The 21,451-nt window shown below is 37.7% G+C and overlaps 2 protein-coding genes across 9 annotated transcripts in view; both read right to left on the bottom strand.

Annotated features, from left to right (window-relative positions):
* Positions 1 to 1,567: 1,567 nt before the first annotated feature.
* On the bottom strand, positions 1,568 to 3,223 carry LOC105286446 (dynactin subunit 6). The gene is made up of 5 exons (XM_011351403.3): positions 3,098 to 3,223; positions 2,552 to 2,722; positions 2,350 to 2,477; positions 2,055 to 2,197; positions 1,568 to 1,995 (listed from the first exon to the last, which is right to left on the bottom strand). Exons 1-5 carry the CDS (start codon positions 3,148 to 3,150, stop codon positions 1,897 to 1,899), a joined length of 594 nt encoding a protein of 197 aa, XP_011349705.1. The 5' UTR covers positions 3,151 to 3,223; the 3' UTR covers positions 1,568 to 1,896.
* Positions 3,224 to 3,650: 427 nt separating this feature from the next.
* Positions 3,651 to 21,451, bottom strand: part of LOC105286444 (probable nuclear hormone receptor HR3) — a 76,773-nt gene continuing 58,972 nt past the window's right edge. For 3 of the 8 annotated variants that reach the window (XM_026968534.1, XM_026968536.1, XM_026968535.1), the window contains 5 exons: positions 19,335 to 19,500; positions 18,798 to 19,024; positions 14,804 to 15,076; positions 14,120 to 14,344; positions 3,651 to 13,617 (listed from right to left, as the gene is read on the bottom strand). In XM_026968534.1, coding sequence (XP_026824335.1) covers positions 13,358 to 13,617; positions 14,120 to 14,344; positions 14,804 to 15,076; positions 18,798 to 19,024; positions 19,335 to 19,500 — 1,151 coding nt within the window. In that variant the 3' untranslated portion in view covers positions 3,651 to 13,357. Of the gene's footprint in view, positions 13,618 to 14,119; positions 14,345 to 14,803; positions 15,077 to 16,278; positions 16,732 to 18,797; positions 19,025 to 19,334; positions 19,501 to 21,451 lie in introns of all 8 variants that reach the window. The other 5 variants (XM_026968537.1, XR_003406374.1, XR_003406375.1 and 2 more) reach the window with 5 other exon arrangements.

Below are 21,451 nucleotides of genomic sequence, written 5' to 3'. Positions count from 1 at the left end.
ATCATGACAATCGCTCGAGCGACTTTTGACGGCACGCCTAATTCGGTGCCCAAACTCTTCGCCCCCTCTCGATTGAATCTCTGAGTCAAAAGTGGTGTACAGAGATTGATCTCTGAGAACGTGATGTGTGCTTGCATCCACGCCCTATTATTTCCTATCTGCCTTATGAAATTTATGATCATCGTTTGCATGTATGTAGTCATCTTTTTTGCAGTTCTACAGATAACAAGCATAATCTTCCTTTTTCTCCAATTAATATGTGTTAATTATCTCTTTCTTCGCGTGTGTATTCCGTCATTAATTTTCCATTTTCATAACGAAAAACCAATATGCTGTTGCTTCCTTATTTTCTGCAAGATTTTAAAGATATCGCACAACACATAATGATTTATTCTTATTTATTTAACATAGCTAAATCATAGCTAGATGATTTGAAGAATTGTCAAAAAATACATAAATTATTGAATAAATCAATTACAAAGAAATGCTTGCAGACGGGACAAGCGATGCCGTGTAGGGAAGATTACGTAGATTCGTCAGGAAAGCATTAGGAGCTTTCTTCACGCTAGTTTCTCTCATCGCGATTCTCCGCGGCTACAGATTCAACCCCCTCGGATAAATAATCTTTTTCCTCTCGTTCTCCGTGTCTCCTTTTCTCGTACCCTTTCTCTCTTTTCTCCGACGCCCGCTCCGCTGCGGACGTCAAAATATGACAGCTCTCTCGAGTCACCACTTTCGCGACAAGAGTTACGTCACAGGGGGTTGCCGCGACCGATCATTAAAGTAAGGGTGCGCTTATGACTTCTATCTGCGTAGAGACATTTAAGTCGGTGTCTGACCAAAATTATTAAATTAATTAAAACTGGTGTTTTTGAAGAAACTTTAGTTACTGAAATTGAATTACATCCACATTGGAAGCTACCTAATTTTTATATTGATTAACTTTATATTATTAATTATTGTGAGATATAAATAAATACTCTCTCATTGCTTTTCCCTAATTTTCCAGATCATATAGATAATACTTGAGAAATTATTAAAAAATCTGCGAATATTTAATACATATCTCGAGCAAATTGTTTTAGGAAAATTATATACAATTGTTACAAGTTTTCTAGATCTAAAACACGCTACTTGTTTGTATAATCCCAGATATAAGGAGGGTTGATAATCACTGGCGCGCTCTGCTAAGCTGACGGAAGCGGTAAATGGTTCGCAACCAACCCCTTCGACGAGACGCTAATTCATATTCATAGATGTAGCGTTTAGCATTACGCCGTTAAATTCTCCGGAGAGTCGGTTAAGAGATGGAGTGGCTAATATTTCTATTCGTATTTTCGCTTCTCGCGAAAGTGACGTGGGAGTTCCTTTCATTTCTTTTGCAAATCGTTTATTTCAAATATTATTAAATATTAGCTCTTTGTACAGGAAATAGGAAAAATTTCAGTGAGCAGTTTCGCTGACTATTCCAGCAATAATTCGAAATGTCTTTATTTTACGTAGTTTCTGAAAATAAAGAAAAAGCTGATAAAAAATGCTGGTGTTTGGGAGAATAATCATACACGTATTTGTGCATGAACTCTTCTGGTTTATTGACACTTTGTTCATCTCTTAATTCAACTTTAATCATAAAAATATAGAAATTAATAAGTTTTATTACATAATTATGCAATATATGTACAATATAACATAATATTTAATAATTTTCTTCAAAATTTGTCAAAATGTTTGTATTTAAAGTTTCCTATAATTAACATTTATCACAAAATGTATGTACTACTTACAACTGAATATACATACGCTACTGTTAAATACTTGCAGGCATAAAGTTTAGCATAAATAATACAATCGATGCAAAAAATTATAACGACCTTTTCTTTTTATCATCATAATTAATCAAGTGGTGGGTGGGACTTTCGGCTTTATATTCGACTTACGAAAGTGATGATAGTTGGGGAGCACCTTCAGCAGAAAATCCAACTGTCCGATCTGAGGCTAATAAAAGAATCAAATTTAGAACTAGAAGATAATAAAATAATTAATTACATACTCACATATGGCTTGTCGTTCATCTCCCGACGTTGACACTGACTCCCGTACACCACCGTGTTCTCCGGTATCGTTTCTTGCTCCGTCAGCGAGCATGCGGCTCCAATTACGCATCCGTTTGTCAATTCGATTTCGCGGGCAACGTGTGCTGTGACGACGGATATATTTATTCACAAAAACATTTTTTAATTAGAAATCAATTCTGAATCATCTTCCAAACTATTCAGCCTGACACAAAGTTAGCTCCACCCAATGCAATATCTTTCAAGTGTATGAAGAAGCAACTGCAGCTGCAAGTACCTTTCGCTTCCAAGATGTTGTTATCGCCGACTTTATACGATTCGCAAGTGCAATCAGTCTCGAAGACGTTATAGTTCCCTATTATCTGCACTGGCACCGTTGCGGGCTCTGGCTCACCTGGTGGCAATCTACGTATTGATAATAAATGATGATCAGTATGCCACCACGTGCTTTGCATGCGACGCGAGTACGTGAGACTTGCCTGTTGGCGATAGTCGCCATCTCTTCGATTATATTGCCCTCCCCTATGATGATCGGCCCAGCCTCCGCTAGAATACATGCTCGAGGATGGATTATGGTTTTCGCACCAATGGAAATATCCCCCTTCAGAATGCTTTCCTCGCATACTACTGCGCCAGGTGCAATTTTTAAGCTAAACATAATTGCAAAGACGTGATGCAATTTCTTATAAAAAAAAAACACTTTGATATATACATGTATGTTATATGACGTGCAATGTTCTTCCTCTCCTTCTGTGTTTCTTAATATATAATTTTGTTTATTACAAATTAAATAAATAAATATTCTTAGCATTATTCTTAAGAGGGTTTTTGTATTCACTGCATAACAATATTATAACTTATATTTTGCGTTATAAATATATGTCAACGGTTAGGTGTCACCAACCTAACCTCCAAATACAAGAAATCCGGCATTTTACGATATAAAACAAAAATATTTAACAGTGAAATCTTACGTGGATAAAACTATTATAATTATATTTACTGGAATTATCATTTAAACTTACTTGGCGCGGCGATAGGCCGAGGAATTATTTGCAGAATTGGTTTTTCCGTCCATTTATTCGATGACAGTTCTCTGCTGGCTGTAACCAGCTGTAACGCAAAGTCGATACGTGGTAGTGAGGTGTTCGATATATCGAATACTTCGATACAAGTCTCGATAAATTCAAAACTCTCTTGATAGTACCGTGCAAGGAAATATCCTTTATTCAATTGTAAAAAAAATCATTTAAAAGAACGTTTGAACAAAATATTATGCAATGTAACTTTTCCTAGAACATCTTCAATTACAGATAATAAATAAATTTGGGAATACATTCACTAGATTTTTAGATAAAACTGGACACTAGACGAGAGAGTAGAACAGTTATATTTATAATAAAAATAATTCTTGAAATACTTTCTTTTATCGATATATTTATAGACGAATATTTGAGCAATATTACTGTGTCGTCATAAATAATTCGTAATCAGAAATAGCGAATAAATCTCAGATTCGAAATATTCGAAATATTAGACTGCACATATGGCTGTAATATGTTAATCATACTTTGCTAAAACGGTGAATTATGTTTATTAAGATGTACATGAGTAAAATAGTTTATTACTATATTACGCTATAATATAGTAAAAATGAGGGAATCAATTTATTTAAGTTATTTTCGGGATGATTGCAAGAAGGAAAATCTTGATTGTGATTGCGCAACGAAAGGAACAATATATTCACATACGAGAAACACACGAGCACCTTCGTTTAGATATTTAATATAACTCTATATTATCCGTCAACTTTTATTTATTATATATATTTTTTATATATTATATATTATAAAATTTAACTCCAAATTGCGATAATAACGTCTAATTGCAACGTGCGTGCGCGTGTACGTGTTGCGCCTTATTGTACGCGTGTATGGGTGTGTAATTTCGTGTGCGTGTCGGTGTATATGTGTATATGTGTGTGCCGCTGTGGATGTACATGTACGTATGTATAACGTGTATGTATCCGTGTGCGTATGTGTATGTTACTCTTGAGTAAAGGGGATAGAGATGTGAGCGAAGAAGGGTCGTAGATGGTATGCATTTTGCACTCGCGCGTAACGTGGCTGTGTACGTGTTCGATCTACAATTAAACGAATCCTACGCACTTACTCGTTAATCGGCAGAATAATATGCATTCTCTTAATTTTTCGCTATAAGTATATGCGACCGTCCGAAAGCGTGTCAGTCGGCGCACCGTAACTGATTCGCCATCGCTCTTGTCGATCCATCTTCGATCGCTCCGACCCAGCGCTCTCGGATGCATATTAGATAATCCTTTTTCTATGTAACTTAGAAGAAACACTATGCCAAGCGTGAGCTCATTCTAATCTCATTGGAAATAATGAAAAAAATATTATCTGCAAATTAATTTTGCCTTGATGACAGGGAGATTAATGTAAGAGTATTTGTGATGATAGCTTTCCGCTGCACGTGTATCAAAATTATCCTGCTTTTCAAGAGAGACAATATAAGATGTAAATTATTGCTAAAAGTCAGACTTGATTTAATATCAATCGTGTTAACGTTAATGTCGTATATTATATTTAAGATATTATATAATTAATTTTACTCAAAAGAGAATCTCAAAAGAGAACGTTCCGCGTTTTTTATTTGCCGGAGGAAATATTATGACAGTACTGTAGATAGACGGAGTTGGTATTTAGAACTAATGAAATAATATTAAAGCTGCCATTTTGTGATGCTAGATAGTTTCACTTTTCACAAAAAATTGAGAACTTCTCACTGTCTCGTATAAAGTATTTTCAATTAATATCAAAGGCTTATTTGAAAAATAATGTAATAGGTGAATACAATATCTACTGAATGCAATTTTTGGCTATAAATCAGAGTCTATAGAAACGTTTATAACTAGTATAAAGTTGAGATTTCGCATATATGCATCCGAGAGTTATTTTCCGCGCGTCTAATTGCGATATTATATCGTAATTAGAATTATAATTTCATCTTATTCTAAAACTATTTGGAAATAACGTTGCGCTTTCCATAATAAGTAAAATGTTTTGAAATCAACAATAAAATAACAATTGTGAAAGTTTTACGGTAATTTCACTTCGCGAATGTAATCATAATTATTCATAATATTTCAACCAGTTGAGCTTTAAATTAACATTCGCTGGCTTTCTACTTTCTATAATGATCTTGCAATTTAAAGATTCGAAGTTTGGAAAACTTTCTCATAATTAATATCAATAATGCAAAACATGAAAAATGTGATAAAAATAAAAAAAAAACTTGAAATACTTGGAAGATCAAAGATGCTTGCACCAAAATTAGATCTTACTTTTAAAATTAACAATCTAATTTTTTAACTTTGATAAACTAATATGTTGTAAGTTATTATTATGCCATTAGTTGACATGTAAGACATCATATATTTGAAAAATGCGAATTACCATTGTTTAATCGTTGTTTCAGTATATGGAATTAATAATCTTGGTATTCAATATCGAAAATCGGAAAAATAGAGATAAATAAATATACAATATAAATCAATATATAAAGAATTTACAACAATATCGTTAACACTTTCGCGACCGCTAGATATTTAAGCTGCAGATTTACGCAACTTTGATATTGATATATTTAACCCATTAAAAATAACATTGTTGCATGATTTTACATAAAATCATATTACATTAAATATGTATATAAATATACAGAGAGTATAATTATTTTAATAAATTGCTATTAAAAGAAATATAAATCGACAATTAAATATTCATGAAAAATAAATTGGAATTTCTAAAGATAACGAACAAAATCATTATCTCATTATTACAATTGTAATATTATGTACAATTATAAACTCATGTTTTACAATTATAATGGGTTAAATATATGATATTTGTTGAAGATTGTTGCACCCTAAACAGCATAATTTTACTTTACTTACGTAATAATACAAAGGGGGCCGACGGACGCTGCATAGATTATGCAATAATAAATAGTTATATAAAAATAAAATATATCCGACTTCTACATGTGGAAATTAGATTTTATTCATTTATATTAAACTTTATAAATACAAACAAATAATAATAGCGCTATAAAATTTCTTTAACGAGTTGCAATGAAAAACGGTCTGTCAGACCCCGCTTATATATGTATACCGTTTAGGGTTCACATAATTAGCTGCAATATACTCAATAATTCGCCTTAAACAAATTCACTATACAATGAGACAAACAGTATTCGCACGTCATCGCTATAAGTAACTTTTAAATGAGAATGCGGTCCTACATGTATGTATGTATGTATCTCACGTATTCTTTAAATCAATATTACGAGCTATATATTTTTAAGATTCCTAAACAGTTTAAATATCGCGTCGTAACAAGTTAAATAATGTAATAAAAGCAAACGTGTGACGTACAAGTACCTTTTAGCGTTACAGCTTAACAACGTAGTGTTATTTATAGCAACAGGATGATGCTGTAGGAATACTTTCGTTCTTTCATTCCAGTCTGCCTCTTAACATCGTAATTTTATCCTTAGCAGCGACACGAAGGCGTACGAATACTTTTTCAATCCGGCCCGGCACGCAATGACCTGATTTTGCATTTGAGAACGGTCGCGAAAGTGTCGACGAGCAACGGCGAGCCGTTTATTCAACTCTTCTCGATCTCCGTCTTGATCCCTCGATCAACGATCGACGACAGCGAGGAAAGCCGGTGACGGTGCGTAATGTAAACGCTTCGCGGGGGTGTCCCAGCGCGCGACGACGGGCTATTGCATGTGTTTTTTCTCTTTTTCTTTTTTTTCTTTATAACCATAAGAAGTACGGGTTTTTCATTTACGTATAAAGAGACGCGTCATACAAGTGCCGTACAGTACCAAAAACGTTTTTAATGCGCGCGCATAATGCGATCGATTTAGCTCTATCTACGCCTGCATCCGTGAAAGTCGCATCCGCGCGTATCGACTCATATAACACTTCTCTCTCGCTCTCACGTTCATTCTCCCTTTCTTACTCTCGTTCACTCCGTTTCTTCTCTTTGCCGGTTTATATCTCTGCGCGTTTATGTACTGTATTGCATGGACGTATGTATGTATGTATGTATGTGTGTGTACGTATAAATGTATGTACGTATGTATACATGAATTCGTGTTAGGTGTTCCGTTATCCGTGAAATCCGGCCAGGCTGGTGCGCAGGGACGAAATTTCTTTCTAATCTATAACGCTCATCATTTTCGCTAATCGCGAGGACCGTCGAATCTCGATCGTTCCGCCGAAAATATATTCTCATATATATAGTGTATGTATATATATATTTATTTATATATTTATATATTTATATATTTATTTATTTAATTATTTATTTATTTATTTATATATTTATGCTAAAGTAGCTCAGAACTATACTCGAATCACTACTCGAAGTCGCGGCGGCGGCAGAACGCGTGACCGCTGCCGATATTTTGCACTTAAGCTAATTGTGAGTAAAAGGATGCGTTTATTCGCCGAATGTTCTTGCTAAGCCGAAAGAAATTTTCCGCCTCGAGTGAGTAATGATGATAACGCGTGATTGGCAGCGCCGTGATTGGAAGGGCATCTAGACGAAGCAGCTGTTGCATCCCTAAATAGAAGACGGTGCTCTATCATGTACTTGCTTCTTTAATCGTACGTACGTTTTCGCCTTGAAACTCATTCAATATCTCGCGCTCGAATATTTAGCGAACAAATGCGTCCTTTACCGGCTATACGAACGGAGAACGCAGAAGTTCCGATCGCCTCGCAGCTCGTGCAAGCTGATTACAATAATGACGATCGATAGGCGTGCCCTCATCAGCCCTCGAAGCTTCCTTGCACTTTATTATCGACTCTTGTTATTCTTTCATGACTCATACCTCTTTAATTTGTCTCCGGACTCTCTATCTTTCTCTCTTTGCTCGAAATGTTCCCCGCTCGTTACTCTACGATTCTAGCAGTCTTTATTAAACCCCTTAAAATTAAATGAGCCCGCGCTCTAGTTACTACGAAACGTTTCTTCATCACTCAATCTTGATTATATCACGTTCCCTTTACGGCACAATATAGTCTACTCCCCCTTCCTCCCCGCGCAATTGATGATCGACAAAACAAAGCGAAACAATGTAACGAAGATGGAATTTAAAAAGAAAAACGTCCAAACGGAGGTCCGAGGAAATTAGAGAAAATTGGTAAACCCCGTAGAAGAAGAGAGTGTGATCAGGGCATCCCCCATCACACCGCCATCATCGCGCTTAATTACGTCTAATCTCCGACGCGGTAGCACGGTTCCTCGCCCGCAATAAGCTCTACCCTTCGTCGATCGCTATTTCGCTGGGTTCGCCCGTACTCTCGTGTGTTCGATGGTGCGATAATTATTCGGTCTCTACATCGCACGGGCGGTCCGATCGAGATTCTCCTCCCGTAAAGGGAGAACGCCAGTCCTCGGTGTAGTAATATTATGCTATATTCGCGCGTCGTCGTCTCGGACCGTCCTGGCAGGACCCGGTTAATCACCGTCCTCCTCTCTCCCCCACTTCTCCTCCCTCCACTATTATCTTTTTTTTTTAGTTAATACAATATATACTTTTATCGTATGTATCGTAACAACCGATATCTCTCTTTCTCTCTCGCTCTCTTTCTCAATGATCCGCACTCGTACGTACTCTCGCTCTTTTGTCTCGCATCTCGCTCTCACACTCATTTACTCTTGTTCTTGTCGCGCGCTCGCTCGCTCGTCTCGCACACGCACACATTCGCGATTTCTCCGTCTATGTAATTATAATCTTATAACGACACGCGTATGTGTATACACCTTTGCGTCGGTGAGACGTGTCGCGCGCGCGCGCGTATACACATACGCATCCACACTATATGTATATATTTATATTTATATTTATATATATATTTCTTCTGTATATACTTTATGTTGCTTCTTTTATGTATACTTTATATATAACAATGTTATGTTTATTTAAGGCCCAATACGTTCATTACGAAGGAAATAATCTGCAACAGAAAGGAGACGAATATACGGTTAAACAACGCTTGTACCTGGTTTGCTCCCTGTCGTAAGCACCGTGAGTATAGAATTATTCAGTCGACAAGTTATCCGTTTCTTTCACCTCTCCCTGCTTCCCAACGTTGTCATTGTCAGAGTTATCGTTATCATTATCATCATTGTCGTCTTCGTCGTCGTCGTCGTCGTCATCGTCGTAAAAGATTCACAGAGATGATCGCGATTTGAACGCTGAACGCTAGTAAATGATCTATGCGTCATCAAACATTGAATTAACTTGAGTCGCTCTTGCAACTTGAACTTTCCATTATATCTTGCTCAAAGAAATATCGCAGGAAAGTAATAATAGAAAATAAAGAAATTAAAATTAAATTAAAGTAGTAATATTATTTGTGACAGACTTATTATTTCAGAAATTACTTATTAACAAACTATTTATTACATATTTTTATAAACGAAAGAAAATAAAATAACTGACCTCAAGAGTTGAATATTTATTTGTTCTAAATATTTCTATAATGGTGCAAAAATTAGGCTTGCGAAGACACGTATCTTTTTAAATAAAAAAAATAGTATAGTATTTGTTTCTCTACAAATCATAAAATTATACAAGAAAATTTCTATAAGTCCGTTTTATTATATTATTAAACAATTAAATACTCGTGCGCTCTAAGCATTTCAAAAAAATTGTCAAGTCAGGAAATTAAAGTACAAACTTCTTACATAAATCTGCAAAATGTTTTGTTAACGATTGCTGCAACCATGTACCAGCGTTCAAATCAGCTCGACGAGTGTTCTTCTTCGCGTGATTCTACCGTATTACTTTTTCTACTTTCCTAGATTTACCTTAAGCGTGCTTATGCTGACGTTTCCTAGGAAGAATCATCCGATTGAAAATAGGCAACCAGTCGTTTTTTTCTCTCGAGAGAGGCGTCACTCGATACTTTATCTAAGACAGTCCATTGTGACGTATACTTGAGAGCCTACCGGACATTTGATTTGAATTTTAAAGGCCGAGTTTCGATCTCCAAGAATGACACGTTAATTTGCACGGCGCAATATCGTCACGTACAATATAATTACTACAGCGAATTAGTGTATAATATAATTTTATTATGCATTGCTAAGACGCACGAGAAGCACGGAATGTCCCAAAAAGGTATCGCCAGAATTGTTTGAAAAATCTTAAATAAATATTTTTGTTAATTAAATTTTTATTATTATAAAAGATATATGTTGCAGATTAAGTACGAAATAAGCTAATGTTACTTATTAAAACATTGCAAAAACGAAGAGTAATCCAAACCAAAGTAAATTTGAAACTAGTTTAATTAAATTCTATAATTAACAATTCGCGCAAATGTAAATTCTTTCTCATGAACATTTAAATAAAAAAGATTTTAAAAACTCCTGCCATCGATATACATTTCTTTGGAACATTCTGCAGCTTAAAGTCCAATTAGCAAGAATGAAATTTCCATTCACGTCACATTAAAAGCAAATTTATCCCGCATACATCTTACAATTTCACGCATTCTTGCAAATTATTTTTAGTACAGTTTTCAGATTCAAGTACGTTAATCATAATGCTTTTTATTATTCTACGAGCGAGAAGCATCTTAAAGTACACGTGGACGTATACAAGATTTAACATAACGATTAAAATTAAAGCAAAATCTAATATTTAACAACGAGGAGAAATAAGTTAGAGTGTTATACAGTACGCACGATATATAAAGACCCAAATATAAACCGCACATGCTATCCGGTAGGCTAACCGTTCGAAATTTGAGCCATCTGATTTAGGATAAATACGAGTGAATGAAATTGAAGGATGAATCAAAATCAAAGTAAGAAATCATGTTCCAGAAAGAGCGTCGCAATGATAACTTATTTCTGTTTAGTGTCCAGGAGAGATTAATAAAACAGTGATAAAAACCGATTTTCCTATAAACAAGTTGAATTTCCACTAGAAATATGATTCAATCTCCAGTCGTATTCACTCGCAGTTATCACATTGATTTCTCGTTCAGGACGTCCAGGCAATATTATTTCGGATCTAACATTTGCAGAAGGGAGATGATTTAAGAAGAAATTGGAACGATGTTGAGATATTGTAATAGTCACGAGCTATAAACGTCTATTAGGTGGAAAGCTTTTTATCATTCTTTTAATGGGTCAGAGATTCGAGGACGTTTCCGAAGGAGAAATATGGGATCGATCTGCTTTCGTATCAGAATTGTTGGTAACCGTATAAGCATATTTACAAATTATTCTTTTCTATCTCTTGCCAGTTTTAACCCTTCCGACGGTAATGTCGAGTTCACCTCATTCGCGATTTCCAGCGCGTTTTCGCGGCCAGCGACGATCAAAAATTGCTCGAGTTACCATTCAATTATAATAACTAATATAAGCTATGAGATTATATATATATATATATATATATATGTATATGCTTTTTATTAACTTTTATTAAATCTTACATACATATATAATTTTATTCTTATAAAACGTAAGTAAAAAGGTACGTTTGTCCGATGACATGCTCTAACTCCCTTCAAAATGATAAACAAATATAATTTACCGGTAAAAGGGTTAAAATTGACATGTCGTTTGCTATATATTATATCATATCCTCATCACACGAATTAAAATATTATTAAAAAATTCGTACACGCGGGCAATTGGGAGTTCGCTCCTCTATCGTTATTTTCTCGAAAATTCATTCTCTTTTCTTCTTTCTTGCACTTTAAACAATAAAAAAGATATATATGTACAAACAGTAATGTAACAGTCCCAAACGTTAAATACATTGGTACTCGGACAAGCGATTTCGTAAAAAGCGATGTCTGGCATCCAGCTATTTTTATATATTAATTAGGTTTTATTAAATCTCAGTAAATTAAAGTAACCTCCATTTAATATGCTATAAAATGACAATGCGTTTCTTTTATTTTATGTCCCACATGTTTTAAAATATTCACGGTTATACATGAAATATAATATATTATAAACGAAATTAAAATGTCCCATTTCGCGTTTTCGCATTGTAGCACAGTTCTTTTTCCGATTATTAAAAGTACGAATACTAAAAGTTCGAATATTAATAAGAAAATTTCAAAATAGCGATATTTTTCTAGACACAACAAGTTTAATACGAGATCGCTGAACGTTGAAAGTGGGTTGAAGTATTCTTGTGTATAAATTACCAACCTATATAAAAAACTACGTTTTTAATCCTTATCTGGATCTCTCTTAGAACACGCCGCTTTTAACTTCACTCACATATTCTGAATGTTTCAACGATAATTAATAATTGTCAATATTGGTTTTATACTTCTGACAATCTCGATATTACTGAAATCTACCTCTATTTTGCGCACTAAATTTATTACTGTCAAAGTTATCACTTTTCCGTGCGTTATTTTACATGGTGTGAACAGAACAACATCAAACAGTTTTAAACCGTCCCGAATGCAGCGATCTTAGAAATTCTAGCTTGCATTCATTTTACATACTTAGTGCTAAACATGGTCGTTCACCTTTATCCAACGTGAGAATCGCGTTTACCGTAATCATGACGCGGCTATTGTGGGACCACATTTAGCGCCAAATGCAGAATCTGACCACGAGCCCGAATCCTAAATCTCATAATCCAGATAAGCATTAGCCGACATCGTTCCTCGCCTCTCTGAGCACCCATTTATTTCTCTCTCTCTCTCTTTCTATCACTCTCTTTCTCTCTCTCTCTCTCTCTCTCTCTCTCTTGAACCGTCTAAGAAGTACTCGTCACTTAAAAACACGAATCTTCGATCCAAAGACCCGCGATCGAACAAGCTAACGTAATATGAACGACTGTCGTGTTCGCGCGCGTTGCCTCTGTTGTACGTATCGTTCCCGTTGACACAGGCAACGATTCTGATCCTTTCACGACAGGACGGGCCGTGTCAGCACGATCATCGTAAGATCGATTCGCCGACGCGACTCGTGATGCGTCACCTCGTCACTTCATCATCGAGATCGTTCTCATCCGAGCCGACTCACGGATTCTTCCTAGGAAGCGTCGCCACTTCCGGTCCCCCAGGCCGCGAGATCGTCGGTTATCTCTCTTCCGGGACGGTCGGACTCACCTTGACCGAGCCAAGGTCCGCGACGCTACTCGCGCTCCTGTCCGCTCGGCAGCGCCGGGACGACGCTCCGCGCTGCGTCGCTCGTTCAGCTATCGACGCTGAAGAGCTCCTTGTGGAGGGCCGGGAACTCGAGATGCGGCTGCGACCGTTTGAACTTCGCCAGCGCGTCCATGTGCAGCAGCGAGATCTCCCGTAGCTGCGGTATCTTCGCGAGGATCGCGTCACACACGGTCACGTCGCCCTTGATTGGCGTTACGTGGTTCCGATCGATTTCCGACCTCAACGCCCTGACCACCGCCTGCGACAGCCTAGTGATATCCATCAGGCACTTCAATCCGGGTCGATCTGCAAGGTACCGTCAGTCAGATAGTGAATCAAGATACTGTTTAGATAATGGACTGTATTATCAAATAACTATTATGCAATCCTGAACCTATAGAATATAATTTTTAATATTATTATACATCCTATTTGAGTTTTAGCAGAAGGAGAGGAATTTTTCATGCAACGTCAATAGCGTGGCTGCGTGAGAGATATAGTGTTATACTGTTTTATAATTTTCTGGAAAGATGAGACGATCTTTCATCTCAATGTATCAAATTTTTCTGCTCCACTCCAATTTCTGTTTCCAATTTTGCTTCTATCACCAGTGTGACTTTGATAAATTTCAAATACCAAAGTTAAAAAATATTATTCAGTCGCGAGGTACAAGTAAACGATCATGAGAAAGATTTTTGTCGCAACCTGAATGTTTTCACAAATTAAAAAAAAAACTTATTTCAACGCGGTGGCAATTCTTGACAAGTTTAGCTTTTTATTTGGCAGAGTTGAAATAACTTGTACTCACCAGGGGTAAGTAGAACAGCCGCGCTATAGAGCGCCAACTCGGTTTCGGTGAGCTTCATTTCGGCGATGCTTCTGGCTAACTCGAATACGCAGGAAACAAGCTTCATTTCCGCCGTATCCGTCGTATAAAACGCCTCCTGCGGTAGCAGGGTGTCGCCGTATAGGACACAGTTTTGCTGGATATCGAGGTACCTGCTCATTCGTAGCACAGCCAATTCGAAGGAACCTGTCATGTTTCAAAAGAATATTAATAATTTGCATTTCTTTTCGTTTCCCTGTCTAATTCTTTTTAAGAATAACGGACGTCACTTTGATGATATAAAATATTATATGCATTCAACTTAATAGCATCATCTATTAGTCTACTAATAAATAAAAGAATCTGCAATTTCCAACAAATCTTCGACGTCAGGAAAAATTATTTTTTAATCGCAAAATAAATGTTAATTTGTAATTAAGAAAATTGTGTTGGGAAAATTTAAAATCGATTGCATCGATTGTTAATAATGCAGTTACTTACCTATCCCCCACATTGAACATTAAAAATAAGGTAATTAATCTCCAAATTAATTTCTGCTGAAATTTACGGTCGAATCACGAATAATACAAGAGAATAATACGCTTTATACATCGCTAGGGGACAATTATCTCGGAGAATCGTGTATATTCAGACGCGATTACATACCGGCCTTTAATAAAACAATCTGGTCATCCTGCGAGAGCTTCATGAATCCTGGGACCATCTTGGCGAACTCAATGATCTGCTGGATGACAGTGGTTAGCTTTTGAGCGCATTCCAGCCAGAGCTGCTCGTGCGCCATGTTCTTGTAGTAGATCATTCTGGTGATGTCGGTGGGCTTCCGGAAGGACTCCTGGATTTGTTCCGTCGACACCAGGCACGTCCTTGCATGCGCGTCCGCTATCGTTTTCGAAAGAAGCTCGCTGATCTGTGCCGGATCTGCGAAAGTCCAATGGATTTCTCACTCGTAACTTGCACAATAGACACATAATACGATTTAATTATAACTACACAAAGATACTTGACTTAAAGAAGTAATCTAATTGAAAATACAATAATAAAAACGGTTCGTGAATAAATCGTTATCTCATAGTGCGGATGTTGCATGTAGCATTTGCAGTCAAATCATGCAAGCTATGTTCAAAAAAATAGGTGCAAGCAGAGTCAAATAAAATCTACATTTTCATACAACTATGGCATGCAAAATAAATAAAGTAAATGAAGGTAGGAATTAGTGGAATTCTACGAAAATAAGTTTATGGAATTCAGAGATTATTAGTAAAATGTCAGAGCGTAAAAATGTCAGATGTGTAAAAAAACTGAGAATTTATAAACTTCTCGTAATTTCTTCAAGAGTGCCGCTATGAAAAATGCAAAGCGTTTCAGAAATAAAGATGTATGTAATGTTTTATATTAACACATATGTATGTACAAGTAATGTGAAAGCTTAGCAACACGTTTCGTGATACAAACATATAGATTTTGGGATGAAGCTTCAGAGGACCCACATTTTTATCATATAGTTAAATACACGTGAAGATTGTTATAATATGCAAAGTAAATAGGTATAGATAGCGCCGCCAGTTGTAACATAAAAGAGCAAGTAATTTCCATTTGTGAATAACTGGTTATGAATTTTTTATGAGACTGAACTAGTTGCCATGTTGATTAATGAATTTTGTTGGCAAATCGCCTTTCCTCAAGATTCATTATGACGTTACAAATGTATATTATATCTTACACTATTATCTCAAATTATATCAAGATACTACATTTTTTTTTAATTATCAATTATACATGTATATTTTTCAGCATTTGATAAGTTTATTACATTAATTTAGTTTTGATAAAAGATGTGGTTTTACTGGTAATAACTAACATAATATACCACATTTTATGAGATTTTCAAAATTAATTTTTAAAATGTATATCTGTATATCTGAGTTACGCTGTACGAGGCATCTTTGATCGAAACAGCATTTTCATAAAGAAAATACACATTTATTAAAATAATACATCAAATTTTTTCCCATCTATCCTGATTTCATCGGTCCTCCAGAACCTTTCCGCAAGAGGTACCGGTAAACGACGGTACAAACGCATGCTTTGCATGCAAAGGGGGGACACAAACGTAGCCTCACGTCTCATCGCATTGGAGGACGTACTCGGCAGACTCGGCACTTCGTCGTCTTCGGATGGGTTGCTGACCCTCTGCTGTTGGCCGCTCAGGAAGGTCGTCGAGTCAACCATCGTGTACGAACCGTGTCCCAAGCCGGCGAGCTCGACGGTGGTTTCCTGCTTCACGGCGACAATTCCGCCGCCGCTCAGCGAGCCGCTACCACCGCCACCACTACCGCTTCCACCCCCAGCAGCCCCGCCAGCGGCTGCGGCAGAACCACCGCCACTACCACCGCCGCCACCGCTGCTACCATTACCACTACCGCTTCCAGCACCGCTACCACCGTTACCACCACCACCACCACTACCGCCGCCGCCGCCGCCGCCACCGCCTCCACCGCCTCCACCGCCGCCGCTGCCGCCGGTACTGCCACCCCCCGCGCCGCTTCCGGTCGTCGAAGCGGACAGAGACTTCCCTGATGCGCCGAAAAGTCAAAGTTCATGAGGGCTCGAATTGGTCTGGGAGTCTCGAGGGCCGGATAGGTCTAAATGGTTGCCGCGTGAATGAGTCTTATGCAGGTCCTATCTTACGCCTGGTCGAGCCAGGCACGTATCTCATTCTTTTTTATCAAAGCGTAAGGGCGAAAGTATTCTCCATCCCTTTTATTAAAATGTGGCGTTGTGTGTGGATAGTCATATATATATATAATATTCTTCTTAAATCCCAAAATTCTAAAGGAGGCTCTGCCTCCATGGAGCTCTTCAATGGAGGAGGGTGAACGTTAATATGACACCTCTTATAATGAAAAATATGATTTTCTCTAATATATAAGAAATTCTATGAATTCCTCTGAGCACGATTTTTGTAAATTTTTATAAAGTTTACTTTTATCACCGTTACGCTAGAAAAAGATAAGTTTTTCGTTTAATTTGTAATTGCAAACAATTGTAATAGTTGCAAATCGTAGAGGGCTGATATTTTGAGCAACTTTTCTTCTAACAAGAATACCCTGTTCGACAGCTAGTGATAAATGTCGTCATTGTGTCAGCCGGTTGTATAGCGCGTCATTGATTTCGCCTCTCGGCAAACTTTTGTCATCACGCATTGTGTCGAGCTCAGAAACTCTGTCAGTATCAATGAAACTAACGTGCTGCTTTGTTAATTAAATCCAAGTTAACCTGAAGACAGACGTAATCAGTTTTGCTGCTGGAAATTCGGGACACAATTTTTAACACGCAAGTATTATATTGCAGTCAGTCCATTATGTTAAATTACATACATGTCAGGAAACTTTTTAACACATAGCAAAGTATGAAAAAACAGATAAATTGAGTAACATAAATTATATGTACAACATGTGATTGAACTGCAGTATTCACAGTAAGCACTGGTTAACATTATATGTAGAATTTTTTATGACAAATCAATAGAGCAAAACACAGAAATTTTGAAGAAAATGCTTGCGTCGATGCTACAGAAACGATTACCGCGCAGTAAAACGCGAAGAATATTTGCGGTTTTGCGTGAGAAACCATTATCGATGACAAGGACGTGGGATGGAAGGAGGTCTGGTGACATTAAAGACGCGAACGCAATTAACTGCAGGTTAATGATAGTGCTCCGGAATGCATTTAGCGTGCCGGTTACGAAGCGAGAGAGAACTTAACAGTCGCGCCCACAAACTTACAATTCCAATTTAGCGCGTACTTATTAAAATGATCTCTTACGTAATGCGAGTGCGCGCTCGTATCAGTTTTATCCTTTGTATTGTATAATGCATCAAAATAAATCTGATACGATGAAAATTTTATGAACATTTACATATGGAAATGCACAAGGGAGATGTATTGAGAATTCGTGCGAAAGCATCGCCATTTTCCAGATTTATTATTTCATCATATTTCATCCCCATTGTTTTAATAAAATGAAAAATTTTATGCGTATTATGTAAAATAATAATTGAAATAAAATAGATTAATGTATAAAATTCACTTTATAATCTCTTTAGTGAAATCTTTTTTTTATATATGTATTAAATATATAAGATAGTATCTCGAAAAGTTATAAGCACCACGCGATATTCTTTTTATCAAGTAAAATACTGTTTTCGTTGCCTGTGAGGCAACACAAAATACTGAATTATGCAGCGCAGAGAGAAGTATCTTCGCTCATTTCTCGAAGAGTTCCTTAAGCAACTTGGTATAAATTTTTACTTAATGGAAATTTGATTGGACCTTGTTTTTCTGTTCTCTCTAATAACTTTACAACTTTCGCCATTAAATACCTTTGTAACTAAGCCCCAATTTAAGATTCTCTTAAAGTAAAGTTTGCTTCAAGCCAGTTAAAGGACAGGCTCTCTGTATTATACCAATTTAATTCAGCGGAATCTTTTAATCTGCACAATTTGCAGTCCTGAGCTTCCATACTTGGACAGTCTATTAATTCTGGATCAAACGCCGATAACCTTTTAGCGCGATCCTTGTATCACACCGGAATTAACGGATGGACATGTCAGAGGTCGCAAATCAGGTCGCTACTTACCGGTGGTGACCACGCTGGGAAGCACCCCGGTCGCGGTGACGGCCGAGGGTGTGTCGGGCGCGACGGTGTCCGCGACCTGCGTCTGCGTCGGTCTCGGATCGTAGGTCGTCGTGCTGTCGACGTAGTCGGCACTAAGCTCGTAATTCGTCATCGCCTGGTGATTGTAATTCGTGTAACCGCCGGTGCCGGGTCCCGACGACGTGTATTCGCTACCGCCGTACGTGTACCTGTCGCGAACAAATGATGAACTCGTGTCAGATGTTTCTCGACGGGAGGTGCATGACGACGCCCATCAAAAACTACGCGAGAAAAAAATTGGCAGCATTCGCATCCAAAATTCATGGTCACGTGTACGTGTGTGTCACGAGATGCATTAAAACGAGTTCTTTATGAATTACAGATTTTCTAGAATTTCACGAATAAGTTTTATAAAATTTCATAAAATAAAAGATCGTGCTAAAAACTAATGTATGCACAAACTCGTTAGTGGAATCCTTGTTCCTTCATTTTAATATACATTTTCAGAGTCGTACTCACCCGCCATTGTAGGGGTGGTGTTGATCCGAACTGCTCGGCGTCTGATGCTCGAACACGCTGCTATCCGGCGCCGTCTCCGAGGCCGCCCTCATTTGCGCCCTGTGGAATCTGACCTCATCCTCGACCTTCTCCCGTTGCTTCTTCGACATGCGCCCAAATTTAACGGCTTTGAACAAAACGAAAAGTTTCATTCAAATTATATTGTTAAGAACACATTAGATTAATGTTAATAATTCCTTTTGTTATCACATCAAGATCGTCTAAAGATTCGAAAGGTTCTATATATAAATTTCAAAACTCCGCGAGGCAACTATCTAATTCTTCGACGCTCTTTCCAGAATCAAATATACAGCTTTACGTGTATTACGCGCAGATTTCTCATCGCAACCTTACGGATATCGATCCTTATTCTATCTCGCGCTTATTACACGGAGTTATACGGGCAACATAAAAATTTCATCGCGATACTGCGCGATTTCCAGATAAGGCGAGGTGAGCGTAATCGAATTGTGTGCCGAACGCTCAATCATCTCCTCCGCTTTCTCCCATTTTTGCTCATTATCGGCAGCAATTACGAGCAGTCACAGAAATCAGATAGAAGAGACCGTCAACGTGATGGCCCCTCGCGAGGCGATAAAATCTAACGGGTGTTCCACGGATCGATCGAGATCGAGTCACACGCGATCCTCCTCCTGTCGTCGACCGGTCGACCGACCGGTCGGTCCCTTCCTCGCCATGAAGAAGGCTCGGCGAGGAACGCGGAAGAACCTCGCCGCGTCCTCTTCGTCTTCCTCGGCGACGCTATCGTCGTCTGGTCGCGACGCACCCACCCGGTGACGTCACACCCGTGAACCACTGTTCGGGCAAACACGCGCGATGCGCTGTTCTGAAAGCGCTATTCGGGGTAGTCGTAGTTTCACATAGAGATATTTAGTCTATCGATATTTTTCAGCCACTCTGAAGCGTATTTTCTCCTAATAAAAAGATCAAATTTGGAAAATGGCATTTCAGTAATCTCGTCAGGAGCAATTATGGATCTTCGTCTATTAAATTCGAGAGCCCGAGTGGAAATCTTCCTCTTGAATTAATTTCAAGTTAGTAGGAGCTTTCCTCAAGAGAATTTTACATTTTTAATTATAATATGATAAATAAACATAATGTAATTATAATGTAATTTATAATATAATTTACCCAGAGATGAAATTGAGAAATGTCAAACTTTAAAATATCAAACTTTAATTTATGTATCACGTCAAAGAGGTAAAATTAAAAAGAAATTAATATTCTATTTAAAAATTAATTTTCAAAATTATAATCACTTTTTGCCTTTATGCTTTTTGGAATCTCTTTTTGCCTGGATCATCTTTCATTTTGGTCTTTTATTACACAATCCAAATTTGAGACCACCGAATTTTTAAGTATTTTTTAGTCGGAAAAAAGTCCAATTATGTTATTATTGTTTTTATTTTCCAATAATCTCGCTGGTGGAATGAAATCTTTTTCATCACTTTCCCCGCCGTATTAATGCATCCTCAATTCACCCCTTCGCTCCTCGCGTATGATTACGCGCGTGCGTGTTACGAGGGTGATCGAGGGTGGTTCGAACGATTGGAGGGAAGAGGATGGCAAAGGGATGATAAGGGGACAGCGACGTCAGCGGCTAACCGAACAGCTATCACGTGGGGACACCGCGAGGAGAGAAGGGAGGAAGCGGAGGGTGATCGACCGAACGCGGATAAAGCGAGAACGAGAGAACGGGACGGAGGGAGAAGGAAGGAGAGAGAAGGAAAAAGAGAAAGAGACGGAGATGGCAACAGGAAGAGTATACACCGACCGGTAGCTTTACGATGCACTTTCTGGCATTCTGCGTACGTGCGCGCGGGCACACACGCGACGAGTTGAAACGATGTGTTCGCCGCTTATCGCGCTGAGGGGTAAATAAAGCGATACTGCATCTGAAATGCGCGTCGAGACCTGCCATTACGGTGAATCCTGAATTTAATCCTTTCAGTAGCGAGTCCTTATTTACCAAAAGAAAACTCGGAATTATTCACGAGGTGTTTCTATGTTCCGTATTGCTGCAAACGAGGACCGAAACTGGTACAATTTGAGTGAAT

The sequence above is a fragment of the Ooceraea biroi genome, chromosome 3 (assembly GCF_003672135.1).
Source record: "Ooceraea biroi isolate clonal line C1 chromosome 3, Obir_v5.4, whole genome shotgun sequence".
Taxonomy (NCBI): domain Eukaryota; kingdom Metazoa; phylum Arthropoda; class Insecta; order Hymenoptera; family Formicidae; genus Ooceraea; species Ooceraea biroi.
Note: the sequence above shows the minus strand (reverse complement) of the source record. Positions and strands in the feature narration are given on the sequence as shown.